A 23,019-nucleotide genomic window follows, 5' to 3' on the forward strand; every position below is an offset into this window, starting at 1 on the left:
CAACACTAAAATACCTTGGCCGATAGCAGGAATATCGGAACTGTTAACAAGGAACAGATAATATCGCAGAACATCATTATACTGGAAATAATAAAAACTGATAATGAAAAGAATACTACACTGTAGCATAGAATAAAACAATCTAGCGAGAGAAATATCTAAAATAAGCAACATTAGTAGAAAAAATAAGAAACCGCGTGAGTATGAGAGATAAAGTCTAAACAGTAGATAACTGCGAAGCGAATACAATACAGATTTAAAAAGCTAACAACATAATAAGGAACAAGCAATAACTGTAAATGACTATACTCTGAGGATGAATGACAGAAGCAAGAAAAGAAAAAAAAAAAGTGATGTATGAGAAAAGAACTGATAGAAAATAGCAAGTTATATAGATAGAGAAAAAGAAAAGTAGAAAAGATATCATATATATCAAATATGAAAAGCAATAATGACGAGATTAGTGCACCCAAATGAACATATCAAAACCTTAGCGAGAGATATATGTATAATAAACACTATTAAGAAAATATTACTAATACACTAATTATATGAGGTAAATCCGAAACAGGAGATAAATGTAAGGTAGAAATGCATATCTAAAAAAGAATGACATACTTAAGGAACAAGCTATAACTGTATATGGCTAAAGTATGAAGCTGAGACACAAAAGAAAGAAAGTAGAGAAGGAAGGGAGAAGAATTATAGTAAAACAGGAGAGTAGGAATATAAAGAAAGAGAGAAAATGACTAGTAATATAAAGAGGAGTACAAATGTTGAAGAAATACATAGATGAACAAAGAAGGACAATAGATAAGAAAATAGATTAACGAGAATGCGGGTAAGAAACTTCAGAGAAGATGAGAGACAGGGACCCAAACAAAAAGGCATGATAAATAAAAGAAGAGAGCAAAACAAGGAAAAAACCAGGGACCGGAATAAAAAAGGAGAGTGAGAAGAAACTATGAAAAGAGAAAAGAAAAACAAATGTGTTTGGAAATACCTGTAGGAGGAGAACTATAGAAAGAACGAACAAGTAAAAATAGAAATGCAAGAAAGACGACTAGAACAGAGATGAATATGAAGAATAGAAAAATACCATTAACAGACTTGAAAGAGAAGAACAACCGATAAGCAGAACAAGAGAGAACAAAGCACCAGGCATACGGAAAAATATATCAATAAAGGAAAGGAGACAGTTCAAGTGCCCGAAGCACCGGTGGGCTGCGAGGTCGCTTTCTGAATCTCCATCTCTATCTCCAGTTGGTTGTCCAGGAACGTAGATAGGTCAGCCGGCTCATCGAAAATTCTGGAACGTCCTTTATAAGTAATGCGGAACTTCGATGGACCAGAAAATGAAAAAGGAATACCCATCTCAGAAAGACGTTTCCGAAGATTTAAGAAGCCTTTCCTCCTTATAACCGTGTCTCTGGCAAAGTCCTGAGAAATTGAGATCCGGTGTCCATCCCAGATGACTTGTTTAATTTTCCGCATATGAGAGAGAATCAGTTCAGTATGTTGATGCCGCAATGGCTTAAAAATGATTGCTCTTGGCTGGGTTGCCGTCTTGGATCGAAACGTTGGAACACGGTGTGCTCTTTCTATCTCAAAGTCTCTGGTGAATGAGATTTGTAAGGTATCTGGAATCCAATGGGAAAGGAACTCTATCATAGAGGAAGATGATTTCTCTGAATCTTCCGGCAGGCCAAAAATACGTAGGTTAGATCTACGATTACGGTCCTCCTGCTCAGTGAGGTCTCTGCGCAAAGCCGCCATTGAACGCTCTAAGTGGTTGAGGGATCTGGATTGTTTTTGTATACCATCTTCAGCACCACTGATTCGTGATTCAGTAGCAGAAACACGCAGAGAGAGGGCTTTAAAGTCACTCCTGATAGCAGACATCTCCACTTGTAATAAATCCGTGTTAGTTTTCGTTGACTGCGCAATATCATGCACTTCATTGAGGCGCGCCAGAATTGTGTCCAATGTGGAAGTGGTGTCTGACTGAGAAGACTCAGGTGTAGGAGACCCTGACTTAGGTCTTTTTAGCGACGTTCCAGTATCTTTGGAGTCTTTGTTGGTCAAGGTGCGACCCATATTTGCAGCCATGAAGGAACAGTCTCCAAAAGAAAGTATATAACCACTTAAGAGGAGGGAAAGCTGCGCAGCCTGTATCAAAAAAGATATAGTAGACTGAGCTCAATGGGCGCTACTTTATTAATATCGGCGGACTAATATGCAGGGCAGGCATGTAGCAAAATATCAAATAGCTACAATAGAGCAGGGGAGCACTGTAATGAGATCGTAGAAAAAAAAAAAAGACCTACACCTACATGAGAGAACTGCACTGAAAGAAACAGCGCGTGGACAGCTTAATTCCAGCCAAGCAGCAAGAAAATAACAAAAAAAAAAGTAATAACTGTTACCACTTGCAGGCATCATAGACGAAACGACCTGGAAATCCACTTCAAACTGTAAGAATGTAGCCACAGCTGCGCTTCTGAGGAGAAACTGTGACAGCGTCAAAAGCGGTAAAATGGCGGCCGTCCGTGAGGAGAGAAGGTCGTCTCAGGAGGTCGAAATATAAATGAAGCAGCCGGTGCCCAAAATAGCAGGAAACCTCCGTCAAGCAGTTCCCTGCATGTTCCGCCGCTGTGGTCTGCCTTTTCCGCCACTAGGGGCAGCTAGGAAACGGAGAAAATAGCTCACCGGGCTAAACTCGCCTCGGAGCTCAAGCGCGACCCGCCATACTGAAGCGGCGCGCAAGCCACGCCCCCCGTGGGGCTACATTTCTAAAAAAAAAAAAAGTAAATGAATAGAAAAAAAAAAAGCAGGCAGATGCCGCATTTCTTTCCCATTTGTATACTTTTGTAGCAATATCGGCATGCCACGCTTTAGATTGTACTCCTTTATGGTTCCCCTATCTTACAGCTCTACTGTGTGTCTGCTCCGTTTCCTCCATTAAAGTGACGTGTCTGGCTGCATCTTTGGCTTTTTTTCCTCCTTTTTAGGTCAACACATAAATAAATGGGTTTGTGATTTACAATGCCAATAGCTCAAACTGTAATAAATGCGAGACCTATTTCATTGCAAATGCTTGTTCTTCTAGTACTGAACGGCCTCAGGCCCACTTCCGTTTTCCTCAAAGGTCCCTGTAAGGTGGCTGAGAGTGTCTGGATACTTTAATGACATTGGTGTCTGTGAGAGTGAGGGAAATTCTGCATTTCTGTGGCAGTCTATTTCGGACCAAAATGTACAAAAACTCAGAAATAAACTAATTACTTTATTAGTGTAAATATGTTTCATAGGCTGCACCGATTATTTCTGCAAGAATGTTTTATTTAGGTTTTTGCAGCTTTTATATAGCGCAAACACGACCAAAGGGCAATAGAGTGCTTTACTCGAGCATCAAAGGTGTTATATAAGCTCAGAGCTGTTTTGTGTTTTTTTTTTAAAACATAGGGAGGTTAACTGGTTATCACAGAATTACAGGAGTTGGAGCATATGCCGGGACTCAAACCTGATTGTGTTAGTTACAAAATCATCACTTCTGTAAATAAGTACCACGGCATGAGCCACAATATTTAATTGGCAAATGCAAATCATTATGAGCAGTTTTGTGACCCCCGTAATGTGACGTCGTAAATGAAGTACAGCTCCGATTTAAAAGGGGGCTTTCCTGCCAAAGGTGATTTGTTGTCTCTGTTAAGGACATATATGTATAATGGACAATGATGCATATCGACTGCGCAAATATATTTACATGGAAGCGCAACGAAGTTAGTCAGATAAACAACATTACATTGGCAGTTATATTTGGAAATTTGAATTAGCGGATAAACTGGAGGATACTTTAAAAATATGTCATCATGGTGCATTGTTTGTGCTTGTCTGTGTTGTCTCTGCTATCGAGAAATCAACCACGTTCCATAAAAACAAGCGCACACGGCCACGCTAATTGAAAACAAATGGCCCCTACGCGCCGCTGCTCACTCCCGCAAGGTGGATGCCAGCACAAGCACAAGTGTAACAAAAGTGCACACCGATTTCTAAAGGTCCTCTCCTAGAGCAACACTTCCACGCTGCGCTAAGCTCGACCTAAAAAGGAAGGAATCCCTGCTGATCCAACAAACATTTGGACTACCAGTCACAAAGACATTTTGATCTGGTCTCTTGAAATGCAGCTATTGAAGGACTACAAATATTCAGCTAAAGATATCACCCCTCTATGCATCAGCTTAATATTTAACCCGCTAACATTAGAAGAAAGAGTTTGTATATGTCCCACTCCAACAAATGTTGTGCAGACTCTCCCTTTTGCTCCGTCTTGATTTTTTTCATTAGAACATTATCACCATGAAGGCCTTTTTTGTCCACTTCACCAGTGAGTTCAAAGCTCTACCTATCTATTTTTAGTTTTTGATATGGTGCTTCTGAATCATTCTGGGTGACAGAGCACTAAACGTAATAAATATAAGGTAGCAAGCATATTGCAATAACGGGTAGTAAAAAGTAAAATATGACCAACACTTATCGGCAGACTTTGATTATAGGTGAGGCATTATAAACTTGAAGTGCATAGTCGACAAGAAGTGGAGAGAAATTTAGGACAAGTTCAGGGAATTGTGCACTGTGGTGGATAGAACATTCATCATATCTTACATGGTAAAATATAACAGAACCTGCTGATATAGCATAACAATATCAGTTTTACTAAGTATGGTGTAAAAGCTATTTGATCCACACACCCACTGCTTGTGTGCAGTGGATTACCAGACCTTCACTCTCACCGACACCCAACCGCCTCCCCTCCCCCCTGTTGAGCACTTGGATATCTACCTTTCCCCCAGATGCATGAAGCGCCCACTCTGCGAATCCTAAATAGCGATAAAAATCCCGAATCGCTACCCAGAATTCGCAGAATGGGATGCATCACCAAAATCGTTAAATAACTGCGATTCGCAACCGGCCGCAATCGCCCTATGCGAATTTGGCGAATTTGGCGAATTTGGCGAAAATCGCAGAATCGGCTGTTTCCCAACCCCAAATTGCGATTTCGCAAATACCGAAATCACAAATAGCGATCTCGCAGATTGCGAGATCGCAAAAACGGAAAGTCACATCTTGAGCACAATGATGACATCACCACCAGGAAGTAGCCTGCTCCATGCTTCATTTGGATCACAGAGCTAGATGGAGGAGGAGGCAGAGCACTGAGCTCCAAGAGACACACCCTGCAGTCCCAAAACAGGATACACATTGATATCACAATGTCCCAGGAAGCTGCAGGACCCAGTGAAACAGCCAGGAAGCGCAAAACCAAGTTCTCTGAAAAAGAACTGGAGTACTTGATAGAGGGAGTCAGCAGGGACCATGACCAGCTGTTTGAGAAGCTGTCCCGGAAGGTGCCCGAGGCTACCAAAACGCGCATCTGGCTGCACATCAAGACCAAAGTCAACGCGGTGGGAGTCACGCACCGGTCCATCGACAACCTCAAAAATAGGTGGTACAACCTCAGAGGCCGTGCCAAGGAGGAGGAGACTCCACAGTCTCCGAGAACACACCAGTGGAGGACCAAGTGGAGGACACCATCAACCCTGTAGCCGGCGTGGGGGTCATACAACTGGACACCTCCCGTGCCACACACCAATCACAGGGTAAGAGCCATGCAACTGAGACCCGTCCCCTAACAATGCCCATGCCCCCAGAGCAAGCCATTTTTGTAACCCCAGTAATCCAGTCCCTGCCCCTCCCAAACGCCCAATTGCATTGTGGGACCTGTAGTGTGACAATGTGCCCTGATAGCCACACACAGTCAGAATAGTCAAGTGAAACATACCCCTAAAGCCAGTCAGGGAATGCTAGCCTGCATGCATGTTGCTACATCCCAGGTGCCTGAATCATATCATTAATCATGCACTCATTCACATCCGAGGTGCTGCAGATGCTGAGACGTCTGACAGCGAGACACTCCACCTTGTGGAGACACCTGATGAGACGGAGTGAGAGAGCCAACCAGCACCAGCACCTGGACCAGCACCTGGACCAGCACCTTCCCAAACACACAGGGCAACCCCTGCAGCCATAGGAGGAGCACAACCTCACCAGTCGGCACGCATGGCAGTGGAGCAGATCCCACCACCACCCAGGAGGCAGACACGACGCACAGCCATTGTGCTGTCCCAGGCAAGCAGCAGGTTGAGCAGCAGCGATCTGTGGGCACCCCAGCAGACATGGAGCAACAGGCACATAACCTAGGCCTAGGTATTGAGGTTCGGATGCTTGCTGTGCACCACAAGCAGGCACAGCACATGGCAGCAATGCAGCTGCAGCTCTACAACACTGCACGCAACATAAATCACCTCACTGAGAGTGTGCAGGAGCTAACCACAGCCGTCAAGGAGAGCAACCAACTGATGGTGGCGCAGCAGGACATCACACGCAGACACCACAGGTAGCTGCTGACACGGCTATCAGCCTACACACGCTCAAACAACCTGATTGGGAACGCCACTTCCCAGCTGTCGCGTAGGTCACTGGCCATGCAGATGCAGATGGTACAATGCTGCGCAGATTTTGCAAGGGCCCTTGAACAGGTCACCACCGCTGTGGAGAACCAACAGGCGGCCGGCCATGGCCATGCAAGGGGGGGGATGATGCCAGTGAGGGGACATATAGCCTCAGCAGCCTGTCTGTGCCGGTGCTACCTGTAAGGCGCCGCAGTTCCCGGCCCAACGCTGCATCACGGCACGACACTCCCAACGTGGAGGTTGAGAGGCAGCAGGGTGCATCCGGCAGGAGGCGCCAATGACTGTACATTTCCGGCAGTGCCATAATGAGGTAATCACGCACGCCTGCTCAGGATACAAGAGCCTGTATGACTCAATACAGTAGCACAAATGTTTGCAGATGTAAAGCACATAAAGAGCTTGTTCACTAAACAAAAGATTTATTTTGAACACAAATCTTCCTCCTGTCATTCATTCATGTGGCATGCATGAGTGCAGTGTTGTGTGAGGGGTATGGGTGCACTAGAAATAGTTCAGTGTGATGTTGTTGCGGCGCTTGTGTCCTTCAGAAGTATTCTCCCTGTGTGCATGATGCAGGTGGCAGGTTGTCCCCCTCCGACTCACTACCATACACCTCCACAGGTATCCTCCGCTTGGTGGCAATATTGTGGAGTATGGCACACACAGCCACGATGCGGCAGCAGATCTCAGGCCGGTATTTGAGGGCCCCGCCAGTCTTGTGGAGGATGCGGAATCGACTTTAACATGCCAAATGTCCGCTCTATCACATTTCTGGTGTGTATATGCGCAGCATTGTACCGCCGTTCCTGTGGTGTAGCAGGGTTGAGGTATGGGGCGAGGAGGTATTCACTGAGGCCGTAGGCGCTGTCACCTGAAGGTAGGAGCAGAGGGTCAGTGCCTGTTATGCGCAGCAACATGGTCTTAACATACTGTATGTGGGCATGTGTTCTTACCTAGGAGATGTCCCTCATCAAATTCACCCCTGGCCAAGCGGTTGTGTATGCCACTGTGCCGGAAGATGAAAAAATCATGCGTGCTCCCCGGGTATTGTGCCACAATGTCTGTGATGATGGTCTTCGTATTGCAGACCATCTGGATGTTGAGGGAGTGGTATGACTTGCGGTTCCGGTACATGTATTCGGTCTCTGCGGGTGGAAAGATGTGTATGTGGGTGCAGTCGATGCAGCCAATTACATGGGGGAAATGGGCGGTGTGATAAAAGTCCAGTTTTGTTTGCATTAAGTCCTGTTGAGTTGTTGGGAAGGTGATACAGTGGTGTATCCGGCTCAGCATGGCGTCCAGGAAAGTCTGTAGGCAGCGTGACATTGTGCTCTGTGATATACCCACTGCAACTGCGACTATCCCCTGGAAGCTGCCGGAGGCCAGGAGGTGCAGGCAGCACAGGACCTGGACATGGGTGGGCACGGCATTGGTACTCCGTGTTGAGTGCTGCATCAGGGAGTCAAGGTCTTTGATGAGCTTCTTTATCATAGCCCCATTGAGCCTGTATTTGGAGTAGATCTCCTCTTCAGTCTGGCCCAGGAGTTTAATCCGCAGCTGGAAGATGCGCTCCTGGATCCTGCGTCGGTTCTGGGCTGCAGCCTGGACCCTCAGCCACCTTGCCACGATGTAGAGACCTGGCATTGTGACTTTCCTCATGCTCTTACTGAGTCTCCTTAAGTGTGTTTGATTTACCCAACACCTGTTTCTTGTTTACCTTTTTTTTTTTTTTCACCAATTGGACTTCATGGTTACCACCGGGTTTTGCTTCTCCTTAAATTGCGACTTGTATTTAGCGAATTATGGTATTTTCGCAATTTGCGATTTATGATGAATGGGAATAGCGATTTATTAGCAAATTCGCAATTTGTTTGCGAATTCGCTATTGATTTCGCAAAAGGTGTGGGTAATCGCTGTTAAAGAATCGCAATGGGGGTTACCTGATGGTTTTGCGATTCTTTTTTTGGGGGGAATTCGCTATGTCCTACTTTTGTACTTGATGCATTGCGTGAGCAATTTCGCTTGATGCATCTATGCCTTTATCTTTTGTCCTCCTCTATAGAATGTTGAACTTCCGCGACCCTCTGTATATTCCAGAACCTACCACTGATTGTCCGATTCGAATTCTACAGCTTTCTAACTACCATACTAGGTGTATAAAAGGCTGACAAAACCGAGAAACAGGAGTATTTCTTGTGTTTTCAAGAAGTAACATATTCTCGACCCATGTCTGATTCGGTTTATTGGCTTGTTTAAATTTGTGCATTTATGGATGACTAAAGCACTGGAAACAACAGTTATCTGTTATTACCTTTTCTTGCATGTGCCCTTATACACATCCCTAGCCACACATTCCAGCACAGACATACACTGGTATCCCCGTCTTTTCACTTTCATTCACAAATTTGATCACACTCTTGTGCACCATTTTACCCCCACAGAAGCACGCTGTTAAGATATAGACTGAAACCTACACTGCATCAAATCTTAATGATATAAGCTCTTTGTTGCACACCGTTAACGCTTTAAAGATATACAGACACTCATTCACACCTTCACTGAAACTTTACTACACAACATTAAACATGTAGATGTATCCCATACTCATTTTCAGATTTTTAAAACTGTACGCCTTCTGTGCTGCTTCCAGTGCTTACTAATCTATACACACATTCCTTTTTACCTTCAAATCCATCAACGCACACACCTGTGTGCTATGAAACCGACAGTTAACCACACAACCTCTATATCATCAGTCCTCCTCTTGAACACGCATTCACGATTGGGATGGAACACACTTATTCACACACCTCAATCATCATCAAGCCTCCTCCAGAAGATGTATGTATGTATGTATGTATGAATGTATTTGCATACTTATATAGCGCTACACTGTCACCCAGAGGGTATCCTGGTGCTTTGACTCAGCAATCCAGGTGTGGGATAGAACCTACAGATATGCACACACACCTCCACATCATCAAATCCCCATTAGAGCATGCATTCATGCATGAGATGAAACTCACAGATATCTTTGCACATGTCCACATCTTGAAGTCCCCCTAAAAAATTCCCACAAATATTCAAACACACACCCACGTTATCATGCCACCTCCATAACATGCATTGAGGCATGGGATGAAACCCACAGATATCTTCACATGTCTCCACATCATCTGGTCCCCTCCAGAACAGAATGCAGGCATGGGGATGAAACTGACAGATATCCTCACAAACCTCCACGTCATCAACCCCTTCCGAACATGCATTAAGGCATGAGATAAAAGGCATTGAAACTCAGCAGCATTTTTAGAAACTCCACTGAACTCAAAATATCACCTTCTCTTCCCTTTCTACAAAAAGACTAATTCTTCGTTTCTTTATCCCACAGTTGGAGCACGGAAAAGAAAATGTGCAGGCGGTGAGAATAAATCTTGATTCTTCTTAAATGCGAAAAATCTGTTTGTGAGATCATTTTGAAAGGATGAAAGAGACATTTGCTTATTATGCGCCCTCGGACAGTACAGCTAACTGCTGCTATCTGATGATCTCTGGTATTGTCCTGACTCAGTGTCATTCAGTGTTTCCCATCTTCTACTCTCCTTAGCTCTGCAGACTGGTATTTTGATTTTATTTAATTTCATGTTTTCTTATCTTTTGAAATTCCTTACCTCGTGAGTCTATCTTCTGTGCATGTGTGGTTTAAATGATAAGCAAGTAGCAGGTAGTGACGCTGCTTCGCAAATGGGGTCAGGGTTCTGAAAAAGTTTTTTCAAGCTTTCTTGTTAAATGTGCAGCACATTGTGCTCTTTGGGGTATTCATATCGCTTGACGTCACAGGGCAGGAACTCCAGCTCATCTCGCAATGCATTCCATAAAGTCGAGTGTTCTACCTGGAGACGTGGACAAAACTGAGGACTGCAACCCGTCTCATGCAAATTCTCAGATCGCAGCCCAAAGTCTCTGCTAGTATGGCCCTGTACTAAGCTCAAAGAGATGAGGGTGAGTGGGTTACAGATTAAATGGCAGACATGACTCTACACATTCAGAGTCCCATCAAACATGCCAGTCTAAGGATCACAGGGAGGGAGAGATTCCACAGTGCCTTCTGGAGTTGGATGATACTTTTTTGGTGCAGGGCTACAGATATGGCTTCTACCTTCTAAGGATTTATTATAAGTGGTATAAAGAAGGCACAATTCCTTCAAAATGTGTAATGCTATACAGTGGTGTGCATTGATTACAGTGTAGTGGTTCCTGTGTAGGTCTTGCGTGAGACAACGACTGCATTGTTGATTGTGAGACATTTTGTTAGCTTAAATGGGGTTTGAAGCCTGCCCATTGCTTACCATTTATTGGCTTCATTGTCACTCCTAAATGATGGCTCCTGTTTGGGCAGCGCATGCTCGCTCCACCTTCTGTTTGTGTGTTTCTGTTTTCTCCAAAGCAGTACTTTAGGTCGAGCCTGGGAACACGCATCCGAAGGATGCGGTCCAGGTGGAGAACTATAGCTAGCTGACTCGGGGGAATGAAGGACAAGAAACTGCCACGCGCTTCTCTCCGGCTGGATTCAGCTGCGTGCATGCGCACCCACACTCACGCATGCGCACATCACAGCCACACGCATACACAGCCACACGCATACACAGGCACACCCCCCGCACCTACACACACACTAGCGCACCTACACGCACACACAGAGACCCCCCACACAAACACCAGCGCACCTACACACACGCACGCACACATACAAAGACCCCCCTCCCCCCGCCGCTGCCGCAATCGCACACATACACATACACACACACACACACACACACACACACACACACACCAGCACCGGACCCCACTCACCGGCTATGCAGGATTTCTCTTCTCTGGGGCGGCCCCGGGGCTCTCCGTAGCTCACGGGAGCCCCGGGCCGCGGGAGGACTCGGCTTCTTTGCTCCATCCCGGCGGGCAGCCAATCATAGCCCAGCAGCAGGCGGGACTTCCTTCTTTCTTCTGGCCCGGCCTACGTCTTCTCTCCCGTTGCCTGGCTTCCTGCCTCAGGGGTCCGCCAATGGCAGCGCGGCAACGAGTATGCATCTGTAAGAAGATGAATCCTCGCAGCAGGTACATTTGAGACTGTGTAAAAACATTCCTAATGCAAATAAATGGAGTCAGGGAAACCAAGATGGATTTTAAGGCAGATGTAGTGAGACTTAGCGTAGGAAGATGAATCCTTTATATACCCAAAATAAGTTTATGTAACAAGGTGATTCTTCAATGGGCATAAAATAAGTCTGCGCCAGAAAATGGTGCTTAATGAACATACAGGCCTGTGCCAGGGGATGGATCATCAACGTAGGTGCAGTGAGTGTCTGCAAGACGATGAACCTCGAGTGGGGCACAGGGGAGAGTTGCGCTATGCGAGGGGCGCGTCAATGGCCCACTGTGACCTCTCCACGCACTCGGGGCGTGGGACGAGACCATGAGGAGGAGAAGAGGGGTCCATCCATGGGGTGACCGTGCCCCTGGGGGCTTCTGCAAAGAAACATCGCACCAAAGTAATGCGCTTACTCTGAATAACTGGACTTCGCGTCGGCGACCACCCGTCCCTGCAGCCGGTGCCCAGCGAGCATGGGTGCCCAGACACGGGGCATTCACCACCCGGGGCAGCATGTGCTATAGAGCGCGAACCCCGCCCCCTCCAGGCAGACAAATGCTATTTACACACATCCCATGGGGCGGGTGCAGGGCACTGGGGCATTGCCAACAGACCGAAGGCAGCCTCTGGGCAGTCAGGCTGGGCTGGGGCAGTCACCCACATGCCGTGAAAAAGAGCTCAGAGGGTCGGTGCATTTACTGCAGAGAATGCGGGGAACCAGCAAGTCCCGGATTGGTCAGTTCACTCATACACTTGCCGTAAAAATCCACATGAAAATGGCGATTTGGACCCTCCAGTATCGGAAAGGACGGCTCAGTTTTTTTTTATCCTAGAGAGGTCTATAAAACTAGTGTGGCGCCCATTAGTCACTGTAACTCTCTTTCACCCTCGATGGAGAACCACGCCTTCCCTGCTGTTTACATGCCCTATACTTTCTCCTCATAATGCGGCTATCGCCTGCCACTGACTCCTCCCCAGACCCATGGGTCTTTCAGTTTCAACCACCTAGTGTGTCACTGCCCCAGACCCATGCGGGTTTCACATAGCGAGTCACTGACTTTGCCCCATCTCTGCTGGGCTGCCTGTTCCACAAAGACACTGCAACATTTCAACCTCAGGAGTCATCGTTTTACTTTCTTCCCAATATGCAAATGACATGCAGATAATAAAACCAACGTGAAGCATTGCATGATGGGTACGTGCACCCTTTTTTAACACAACCCAAGACAATGTGTGTTTTTTTAAAACAGAAATAAAGGGAGGTCGGTGGGAGGGAGGGGTGGGTGCTAGAGTGGAGGCCGGGGTTCGTTTTGTCCACCATAAGCGTGGAAGGGTATACTCAGATGTGAGTCCCTTGCTCATTGCACCATCAGGATTCTAGCAAGCCGGGCCGAAGATGGCTGTAATGCCAGAAACCGGTCCCCGGAAGCTTGTTTCCTTCCCAGTATAAGAATTGGCTTGGTAGTTTGGTCTGCCCTGTTCCCATGATGCACTGGGCGAGGGACAGACTAATTTGCATGTAGCCAGGTTCTGAGCTGGGATGGTGCAGTGAGCTAAAAAACAGTGATGGATCAAGCCCTGATCTGTTGACTGGGTATGAGTGTTCTGTTTAATTCCGATACTCTGTCCATCACCACCCCCTTTTCTGAATCGTTTTGTCCACCATAAGAGTGGAAGGGTATACTCAGATGTGAGTCCCTTGCTCATTGCACCATCAGGATTCAAGCAAGCCGGGCCGAAGACTGCTGTAATGCCAGAAACCGGTCCCCGGAAGCTTGTTTCCTTCCCAGTATAAGAATTGGCTTGGTAGTTTGGTCTGCCCTGTTCCCATGATGCACTGGGCCAGGGACAGACTAATTTGCATGTAGCCAGGTTCTGAGCTGGGATGGTGCAGTGAGCTAAAAAACAGTGATGGATCAAGCCCTGATCTGTTGACTGGGTATGAGTGTTCTGTTTAATTCCGATACTCTGTCCATCACCACCCCCTTTTCTGAATCGTTTTGTCCACCATAAGCGTGGAAGGGTATACTCAGATGTGAGTCCCTTGCTCATTGCACCATCAGGATTCAAGCAAGCCGGGCCGAAGACGGCTGTAATGCCAGAAAACGGTACCCGGAAGCTTGTTTCCTCCCCAGTATAAGAATTGGCTTGGTAGTTTGGTCTGCCCTGTTCCCATGATGCACTGGGCCAGGGACAGACTAATTTGCATGTAGCCAGGTTCTGAGCTGGGATGGTGCAGTGAGCTAAAAAACGGTGATGGATCAAGCCCTGATCTGTTGACTGGGTATGAGTGTTCTGTTTAATTCCGATACTCTGTCCATCACCACCCCCTTTTCTGAATCGTTTTGTCCACCATAAGCGTGGAAGGGTATACTCAGATGTGAGTCCCTTGCTCATTGCACCATCAGGATTCAAGCAAGCCGGGCCGAAGACGGCTGTAATGCCAGAAACCGGTCCCCGGAAGCTTGTTTCCTTCCCAGTATAAGAATTGGCTTGGTAGTTTGGTCTGCCCTGTTCCCATGATGCACTGGGCCAGGGACAGACTAATTTGCATGTAGCCAGGTTCTGAGCTGGGATGGTGCAGTGAGCTAAAAAACTGTGATGGATCAAGCCCTGATCTGTTGACTGGGTATGAGTGTTCTGTTTAATTCCGATACTCTGTCCATCACCACCCCCTTTTCTGAATCAGGGTGATGCGCGTCGTCAGACTAAGGTCACCATGACTGAGGAGGGACATGAGTTACACTGGGCAGGAGCACTGTCCCACTCTCTCCATCCGTCCATGTCTTGGGGTTGGATGACTTTCCAGTGAGCGGCTAGCAAGGGCAATACTGCTGACACCAGACCACACTTTCGCATCACCAGGGCTGTGCCCTGTCATGGTGTAATTTTTGGAACCGCCTCTGTCACAAAGTTAAAACGGAAAACAAGTTTGTTTGATTACAGTGGTAGATGTAGTAAGTCTGCAATAAGATCAGTTTTTAGGTCTCTGCCTGCCCTGGGCTCCCTTTCTTCCACGGTACCATGCTGCAGTGTGTGGCCCTGTGTCTGCATGGCTGCTCTGCAGACGTGCTGTGCGGGTCCGGGGGGCTGTACTGCCCACAGCACCCTCGTTACTCTTCGCTCTTGTGGGTGTCACACGCAGTCCGCTTTTTGGAGGAAGGCGTGAATGCCGTGAATATGTAGATTATTGCAATTGCCCTCCCTGACTCAATCAATCACCCTCCCTCACTCAATCAATCGCCCTCCCTCACTCAATCCATCGCCCTCCTTCACTCAATCAATCGCCCTCACTCACTCAATCAATCGCCCTCCCTCACTCAATCAATCGCTCTCCCTCACTTAATCAATTGCCCTCCCTCACTCACTCTATCGCCCTCCCTCACTCTATCACCCTCACTCACTCTATCGCCCTCACTCGCTCTATCGCCCTCACTCACTCTATCACCCTCGCTCACTCTATCGCCCTCACTCACTCTATCGCCCTCACTCACTCTATCACCCTCACTCACTTTATCACCCTCACTCTAGCTATCGCCCTCACTCTATCTATCGCCCTCACTCTATCTATATTAAAAAAAATTTAAAGCCATTGTTATTTGTAATATCAATACATCTAAGTCACGTAAATACAACACATATTGCATTACAAATGCTATAGGTGTCACATTTGCGAAAGTTATAACTATTGGCATTGTAAATGACAAAGCTATTAATTTCGCTACTTTCAAAACCAACACAGAAATAAAAAAATTGTCATTTACAATACCAATAGCTCAAACTTTCCTAATGCGAGACCTATTGCATTGCAAATGCTTGTTATTTTAGGAGTGTCCTTCCACTTCTTTCACGTTCTGCCACAGCCTATTTTTTTCTTTTGCTTGCAGCAGCGCCCAAGTGTGTATGCATTTTTAGATTGTCTTTTTCCTTGTCTTGTTCCACACTGTTGCTTTCACCCGCTGGTTTCCCGTGTTCATGTTTGTTCCCTTTTGCTTTTCATACCCAGTCTCAGTGATTTGAAATATGTACACTTTGGCAATATGTGTTTTACTCTGGATGAGAAACTTAAAGCAGCATAATTGCAAGATTATTACTGCGATGCATTTTTAGATTGTCTTCTCCTGGTTTTTCTCTGTGCTGTTGCTTTCACCTGCTTGTTTCCTGTATTAGTGGCTGATTTACTTTTCATTCTCTCCACTTCCACTCTTTGGTGCAGCTTAACAACAAGATACAATGACAGACCTGGCCATACTATACAATGACAGGAATACCATGCCACACTAGACCATACTATTCAATGACATACCATACCATACTGTACAATGACAAGCCATACCATACTGTACAATGACATGCCATGCCAAACATATACTATACTATACAATGGCAGGCCATATCCTACCTTCCAGTGACAAGTCATACCATGCCATTTTGTACAATGACAGGTTCTGTGCCATGCAAAACCAACGGGGATGAAGGACGGAGTGTTGAACATTGCAAGCACTCACCCCAAATCAACTAATCTGGGTTTAATCCATCATCATTCTTTAGCTCACTACGCCACCCCAGTTCTGACATGGCCATATGCAAATCAGTCTGACCCTGTGCCTCATGGGAACAGTCCAGCCCGAACTGCCAAGCCATGTCTTCCCTGGACCGGAAACAAGCATCCTGGGACCGGTTTCTGGCTAATCAGCCGTCATCAGCCAGGCTAGCTTGAATCTAGTGGCAAAGTGAGCAAGGGACCCACGTCTGGGCATACCCTGCCAACCTAGGGTGAACAAAGCAAAACCAAAGGGGATGATGGACGGAGTGTTCAAGTTCAAGTTCAGTCATTTGTATAGCGCACTACTCACCCAGAGGGTCTCAAGGCGCTTGGGGGAGGGTGGGTGCATTACTTATCGAATAGCCAGGTTTTTAGCTGCTTTCTAAAGGAGAGGTGGTACTGTGTAAGGCGGAGGTGAGTGGGGAGAGAATTCCAGGTTTTGGCCGCTAAGTAGGAGAAAGATCTACCTCCCATGGTGGATCTATTGATGCGCGGAATTGCGGCGAGGGCTTGATTGGATGAACGAAGTTGGCGGGTGGATGTGTAGAAGGACAGTCGTTTACTGAGGCATTCGGGTCCTAGGTCGTAGAGGGCCTTGTGTGCGTGGGTGAGGAGATGGAACGTTACTCTCTTGTTGACGGGATGCCAGTGGAGATCTTTCAGGTGACCGGAAATGTGGGCTTGACGGGGGATGTCGAGTATGAGTCTGGCTGAGGCGTTTTGGATGCATTGAAGTTTTTTCTGTAGTTTGGCTGTGGTTCCGGCGTAAAGGGTGTTTCCATAATCTAGTCGGCTAGTGACTAGTGCGTAGGTGACTGTTTTTCTTGTTTCGGTGGGGATCCAGCGGAAGATTTTTTTGAGCAGGCGTAGGATGTTGAAGCATGATGATGAGACGGCGTTGACTTGTCTGGTCATCGAGAGGGAGGAGTCTAGGATGAAGCCCAGGTTTCGAGCGTGATCTGTAGGTATGGGTGCTGTGCCCAGAGCCGGTGGCCACCATGAGTCATCCCATGCAGAGGGGGACGATCCTAAGATGAGGACTTCCGTTTTGTCCGAGTTTAGTTTTTAAACGACTGTTCTTCATCCATTCGGCTACTTCTTTCATTCCTTCGTGTAGATTGGTTTTGGCGGTGTTGGGGTCTTTGGTGAGGGAGAGGATTAACTGGGTGTCGTCAGCGTAGGAGATGATGATGAGGTCGTGTTGTCGCGCAATGGTTGCGAGGGGACTCATGTACACGTTGAAGAGGGTGGGACTGAGTGATGATCCTTGTGGTACGCCGCAGATGACTTCGGTGGCCTCTGATTTGAATGGGGGGAGGCGGACTCTGTGTTCTTCCGGCGAGGAACGAGATGATCCAGTCCAACGCTTTTCCTTGTATTCCGACGTTGCTGAGGCGTTGTATGAGGGTGCTGTGACAGACTGTGTCGAAGGCGGCAGAGAGGTCAAGTAGGATGAGGGCAACTGTTTCTCCGTTGTCCAGAAGCGTTCGGATGTCATCCGTAGCAGCGATGAGGGCAGTATCGGTGCTGTGTTTGGCTCGAAAGCCGGACTGTGAGGGGTCGAGTGAATTGTTGGAGTCAAGGAAGGCAGCGAGCTGGTTATTGACGGCTTTTTCAATGACTTTGGCTGGGAAGGGGAGGAGTGAGATGGGGCGGTAGTTCTTGAGTTCAGAGGGGTCCGCTGTGGGTTTCTTCAGAAGGGCGCTGAGTTCGGCATGTTTCCAGCTTTCCGGGAAGGTTGCAGAGTTGAGGGAGCAGTTGATGACATCGCGGAGATGGGGTGCGATGATGGAGTCTGCTTTGTTGAAGATGTGGTGGGGGCATGGGTCGGCCGGCGAGCCTGAATGGATGGAGTTCATTAGGCGGATGGTGTCTTCAGTGGTGATTGGGTTCCAGGCGCTAAGGTTGTTAGAGGGCGGTTTAGGTTCGGAGGTGGGTGGTGTGGACTGTTCTTTGGAAATGTTCTCAAAGCTGTTATGTATGTCGGCGATTTTGTTGTAGAAGAAAGAGGATAATGAATTGCAGAGGTCTTGGGAGGGAGCAATGTCGTTTGAGGTTGCGGTGGGGTTGGTAAATTCCTTGACGATGTTGAATAGTTCCTTGCTGTTATGGGCGTTGTCGCCGAGTCGATCCTTGAATGCTGATTTCTTGGTGGATCGGATCAATTGGTGGTGTTTGCGGGTGGCGTCCTTGAAGGTGGTCAGGTTGTTAGTTGTTGGGTTTTTTCTCCAGGTTTTCTCGAGGGTACGACATAGCTTTTTCGATTTCTTAAGTTCATCGTTGAACCAGGGGGCCTTTTTGCTACCTTGTTTGATCTCGTGGTTTTTCAAGGGTGCTAATTTGTCAGCGCTGTGGGTGATCCATTGTGTGAGTTTGGTGGCAGCTTGGTTTGGGTCCGATGATATGGCGGGGGGGTTTTGGTTAAGCGATATGAAGAGTTGGTCGGTGGTGATTTTGTTCCGTTTCTTTGAGGAATAGGTTGTGGTAGGATGTGGGTCGTGGTCTTTTTGTAGCTGAAGTGAACGCAGCTGTGGTCCGTCCAATGGAGAGCTGTGGTGTGATCGAATGAGATGTGTTTGCTGGAGGTGAAGATAGGGTCGAGCGTATGTCCGGCTAAGTGGGTGGGGGTGTCAACAAGTTGTTTGAGTCCCAGATTGGCCAGGTTGTCCAGAAGGGTGATGGTGTTGCTGTCGTTATTCTTTTCCAGGTGGAAGTTGAGGTCTCCCAGTAGAATGTAGTTCTCGGAGATGAGGGCATGTGGGCTGATGAAGTCAGTGATGTCTTCATTAAATTGTGTGCGGGTTCCTGGTGGTCTGTAGATGAGGGTGCCTCTAAGTGTGGTCCTGGGGTCGGTGTGGATCTGGAATTGAAGGTGTTCGGCGGTCGCAAGGTTGTCGTCGGAGCTGGTCGTGATTCGGATGGTGTTCTTATGGACGATGGCGATGCCTCCTCCTGTTTGGTTGGTGCGGTCCTTTCGGATGATCTTGTAGGTGTCCGGGATGGCTATGGCGATGTCGGGTGCTGATGAGGCGTTCATCCAGGTTTCTGTAAGGAAGGCGACGTCCGGTGATGTAGTGTCGAGAAGGTCCCAGAGTTCAGTGGCATGTTTGTGGATCACGCCCAGTCAACTGACCTGGGTTTAATCCATCATCATTCTTTAGCTCACTCCGCCACCCCAGAAACCGGTCCCAGGATGCTTCTTTCCGGTCCAGGGAACACATGACTTGGCAGGTCAGCTGAACTGTTCCCATGAGGCACAGGGTCATCATCCCCTTTGGTTTTGCTAGGTTCTGTGCCATACCAAACAGATACTATACAATGACAGGCCATTGACAGGTCATCCCATATCATACTATAAAATGACAGACCTTCATATACAATGGAAGGCCATACCATAGCTACTTGAATATGCCACGACTGGCCATACCATATCATACCATACTATAATAAGACTTAGTGTAACAAACCATACCATACAATGGCAGACCATTCTCTACTATAAAATAACAGGCCATACCATATCGCACTATACAATATACTCATTGAGAAACGGTCGCTCCCCACGCTCCCTCGTCTCTGGGTATCGTAGTACATTGCTCGCATTGCTCTCAGAATAATTGGTGCCTGTTTGGTATCTTAGCGCTCTGTTGCTCACTGCTGCCAGGATCTAATTTGTGCATTGCTTGCATTGCTTTTGAAAGTATTCGTGCCAGTATAGTATTGTAGCGCTCTATTGCACGCATTGCTTTTGAAAGTATTAGTGCCAGTATAGTATTGTAGCGCTCTATTGCATGCATTGCTTCTGAAAATATTTGTGCCAGTATAGTATTGTAGCGCTCTATTGCACGCATTGCTTAGTATAAATAATTAGTGCCTTTCGCTTTTGTTTTTGCTGCCATTTTGTTGTGTGCCTCCTAGCCCGTCTCTCCACCCCCCTCCCGCCTCCCAGCTGCTCCTCCCTCCCACTGATAGTCAGCGTCCCGCCTGCTGAAGCGCTGTGACCGTCCTGACTCGTTCAGAAACGGTCGCTCCCCACGCTCCCTCGTCTTTGGGTATCGCAGTACATTGCTCACATTGCTCTCAGAATAATTGGTGCCTGTTCGGTATCTTAGCGCTCTGTTGCTCACTGCTGCCAGGATCTAATTTGTGCATTGCTCGCATTGCTTTTGAAAGTATTCGTGCCAGTATAGTATTGTAGCGCTCTATTGCACGCATTGCTTTTGAAAGTATTAGTGCCAGTATAGTACTGTAGCGCTCTATTGCACGCATTGCTTCTGAAAATATTTGTGCCAGTATAGTATTGTAGCGCTCTATTGCACGCATTGCTTAGTATAAATAATTTGTGCCTTTCGCTTTTGTTTTTGCTGCCATTTTGTTGTGTGCCTCCTAGCCCGTCTCTCCACCCCGCTCCCGCCTCCCAGCTGCTCCTCCCTCGCTCCGCCCCCCCCCTTATCCACTTATGACGAAGGCATTTGCGCACAGCGTTCACGCGCTGCGGACGCGCCCAGTGCGCGCCGAAGGTGCGCCAAAGGTAAGCCCGTCTACGCCCGTCCGTGCCTGGACCGCGCCCAGCGCCAGATCCCCTGGTCCCCGCAAAATCCACATCTCCCGCATAACGTACGACGCCGCATCCCTCTCCGCACTCAACCCCCGCCGTCTCCCAGTCTGCTACCAAGCCGCCCCAGGACACACCCACGGACCCTTCACTTGTCACTCCTGCAACTTCAACTGCATCAGGACCCACACTAAACCCACAAACACCAAACAGAGCTCCGACACCAACCACCTTAAGTGCATCCTGCTCAACACCCGCTCAGTCCACAAACATGCCACTGAACTATGGAACCTACTTGACACCACAACACCGGATGTCGCCTTCCTTACAGACACCTGGATGAACGCCTCATCCGCGCCCGACATCGCCATAGCCATTACGGACGGCTACAAGATCATCCGAAAGGACCCCATAAACCAAACAGGTGGAGGCATCGCCATCGTTCACAAGAACACCATCCGCATCACGACCAGTTCCGACGACATCTTCGCAGCTGCTGAACACCTTCACTTCCAGATTCACATCGACCCTAATACCACACTCAGAAGCACCCTCATCTACAGACCACCAGGACCCCGCACACAATTCAGCGAAGACATCACCGACTTCATCAGCCCACACGCCCTCCCCTCCGTGGACTACATTCTACTAGGAGACCTCAACTTCCACTTGGAAAAGAACAACGACAGCAACACCACCACCCTTCCGGACAACCTCGCCAATCTCGGACTCAAACAACTGGTAAACACCCCCACCCACTACGCCGGACACACGCTCGACCCAATCTTCTCCTCCAGCGAGCACATCTCATTCAATAACGCCACGGGACTCCTTTGGACTGACCACAGCTGCGTCCACTTCAACTACAGAAAGACCACGACCCACCACCATCCACAACAAATCCCCCGTAGAAACTGGAACAAAATTACCTCCGACCAACTCACCACATCGCTTCACCTTAACCCTCCTACCAAATCATTGGACCCAAATCAAGCAGCCATCAACCTCACACAATGGATCACCCGCAGCGCTGACAAATTATCACCCTTGAAAAACCATCAAAACAAGCCAGGCAACAAAAAAGCCCCCTGGTTCAATGACGATCTTAAGAAATCCACAAAGATCTGCCGCACCCTCGAAAAAGCCTGGCGTAATAACCCAACCACAGACAACATGACCGCCCTCAAGAACGCCACCCGCATACACCACCAGCTGATCCGATCCACCAAGAAATCAGCATTTAAGTACCGACTCGACAACAACGCCCACAACAGCAAGGAACTCTTCAACATCGTCAAAGAGTTTACCAATCCCAGCGCCAACACCAACGATATCACTCCATCTCAAAACCTCTGCGACTCTCTAGCCTTGTTCTTCCACAGCAAAATCACTGACATACATAACAGCTTCGGTGACCTCTCCACCCCCCTTACCTCCGAACCAAAACACCCCACCACCAACCTTTACGCCTGGAACCCAATCAGAACTGAAGACACCATCCGTCTGATGAACTCCATCCACTCCGGATCGCCAACCGACCCATGCCCCCATCACATCTTCAACAAGGCCGACTCCATCATCGCACCCCAACTCCGAGACATCATCAACTGCTCCTTCAACACCGCTACCTTCCCGGAAAGCTGGAAACATGCCGAACTCAGCGCCCTCCTGAACAAACCCACAGCAGACCCCACCGAACTTAAGAACTACCGCCCCATTTTGCTCCTCCCATTCCCTGCCAAAGTCATTGAGAAAACAGTCAACAATCAGCTCACCGCCTTCCTCAAGTCCAACAACTCCCTCGACCCCTCACAGTCCGGTTTCCGAGCCAAACACAGCACCATGACCGCCCTCATCGCAGTCACTGACGACATTCAAACACTACTTGACAACGGAGAAACAGTCGCCCTCATCTTACTGGACCTCTCCGCAGCGTTCAACACTGCCTGTCATAGCACCCTCATACAACGCCTCAGCAACGTCGGGATACAAGGAAAAGCATTGGACTGGATCATCTCGTTCCTCGCCGGAAGAACTCAGAGTCCGCCTCCCCCCATTCAGATCTAAGGCCACTGAAGTCATCTGCGGTGTACCACAAGGATCATCGCTCAGTCCCACCCTCTTCAACGTTTACATGAGTACCCTTGCATCCATCGCGCGCCAACACAACCTCAACATCATCACCTACGCAGAGGACACCCAGCTAATCCTCTCCCTCACCAAAGACCCAAACATCGCC

General features: G+C 47.8%; 1 protein-coding gene and 1 non-coding gene across 2 annotated transcripts in view; both read left to right on the top strand.

Annotated features, from left to right (window-relative positions):
* SARS2 (seryl-tRNA synthetase 2, mitochondrial) overlaps positions 1-23,019 on the top strand; it is a 278,053-nt gene that overhangs the window by 92,133 nt on the left and 162,901 nt on the right. The window contains exon 3 of the mRNA XM_086938739.1: positions 9,922-9,951. Coding sequence (XP_086794865.1) covers positions 9,922-9,951 — 30 coding nt within the window. The remainder of the gene's footprint in view (positions 1-9,921; positions 9,952-23,019) is intronic.
* LOC147692523 (U4atac minor spliceosomal RNA) lies at positions 14,455-14,578 on the top strand. Its single transcript, XR_015300279.1, has one exon. It is a non-coding gene; the product is annotated as a U4atac minor spliceosomal RNA (small nuclear RNA).

The sequence above is a fragment of the Lissotriton vulgaris genome, chromosome 9, assembly GCF_964263255.1.
Source record: "Lissotriton vulgaris chromosome 9, aLisVul1.2, whole genome shotgun sequence".
NCBI classification, from domain to species: Eukaryota; Metazoa; Chordata; class Amphibia; order Caudata; family Salamandridae; genus Lissotriton; species Lissotriton vulgaris.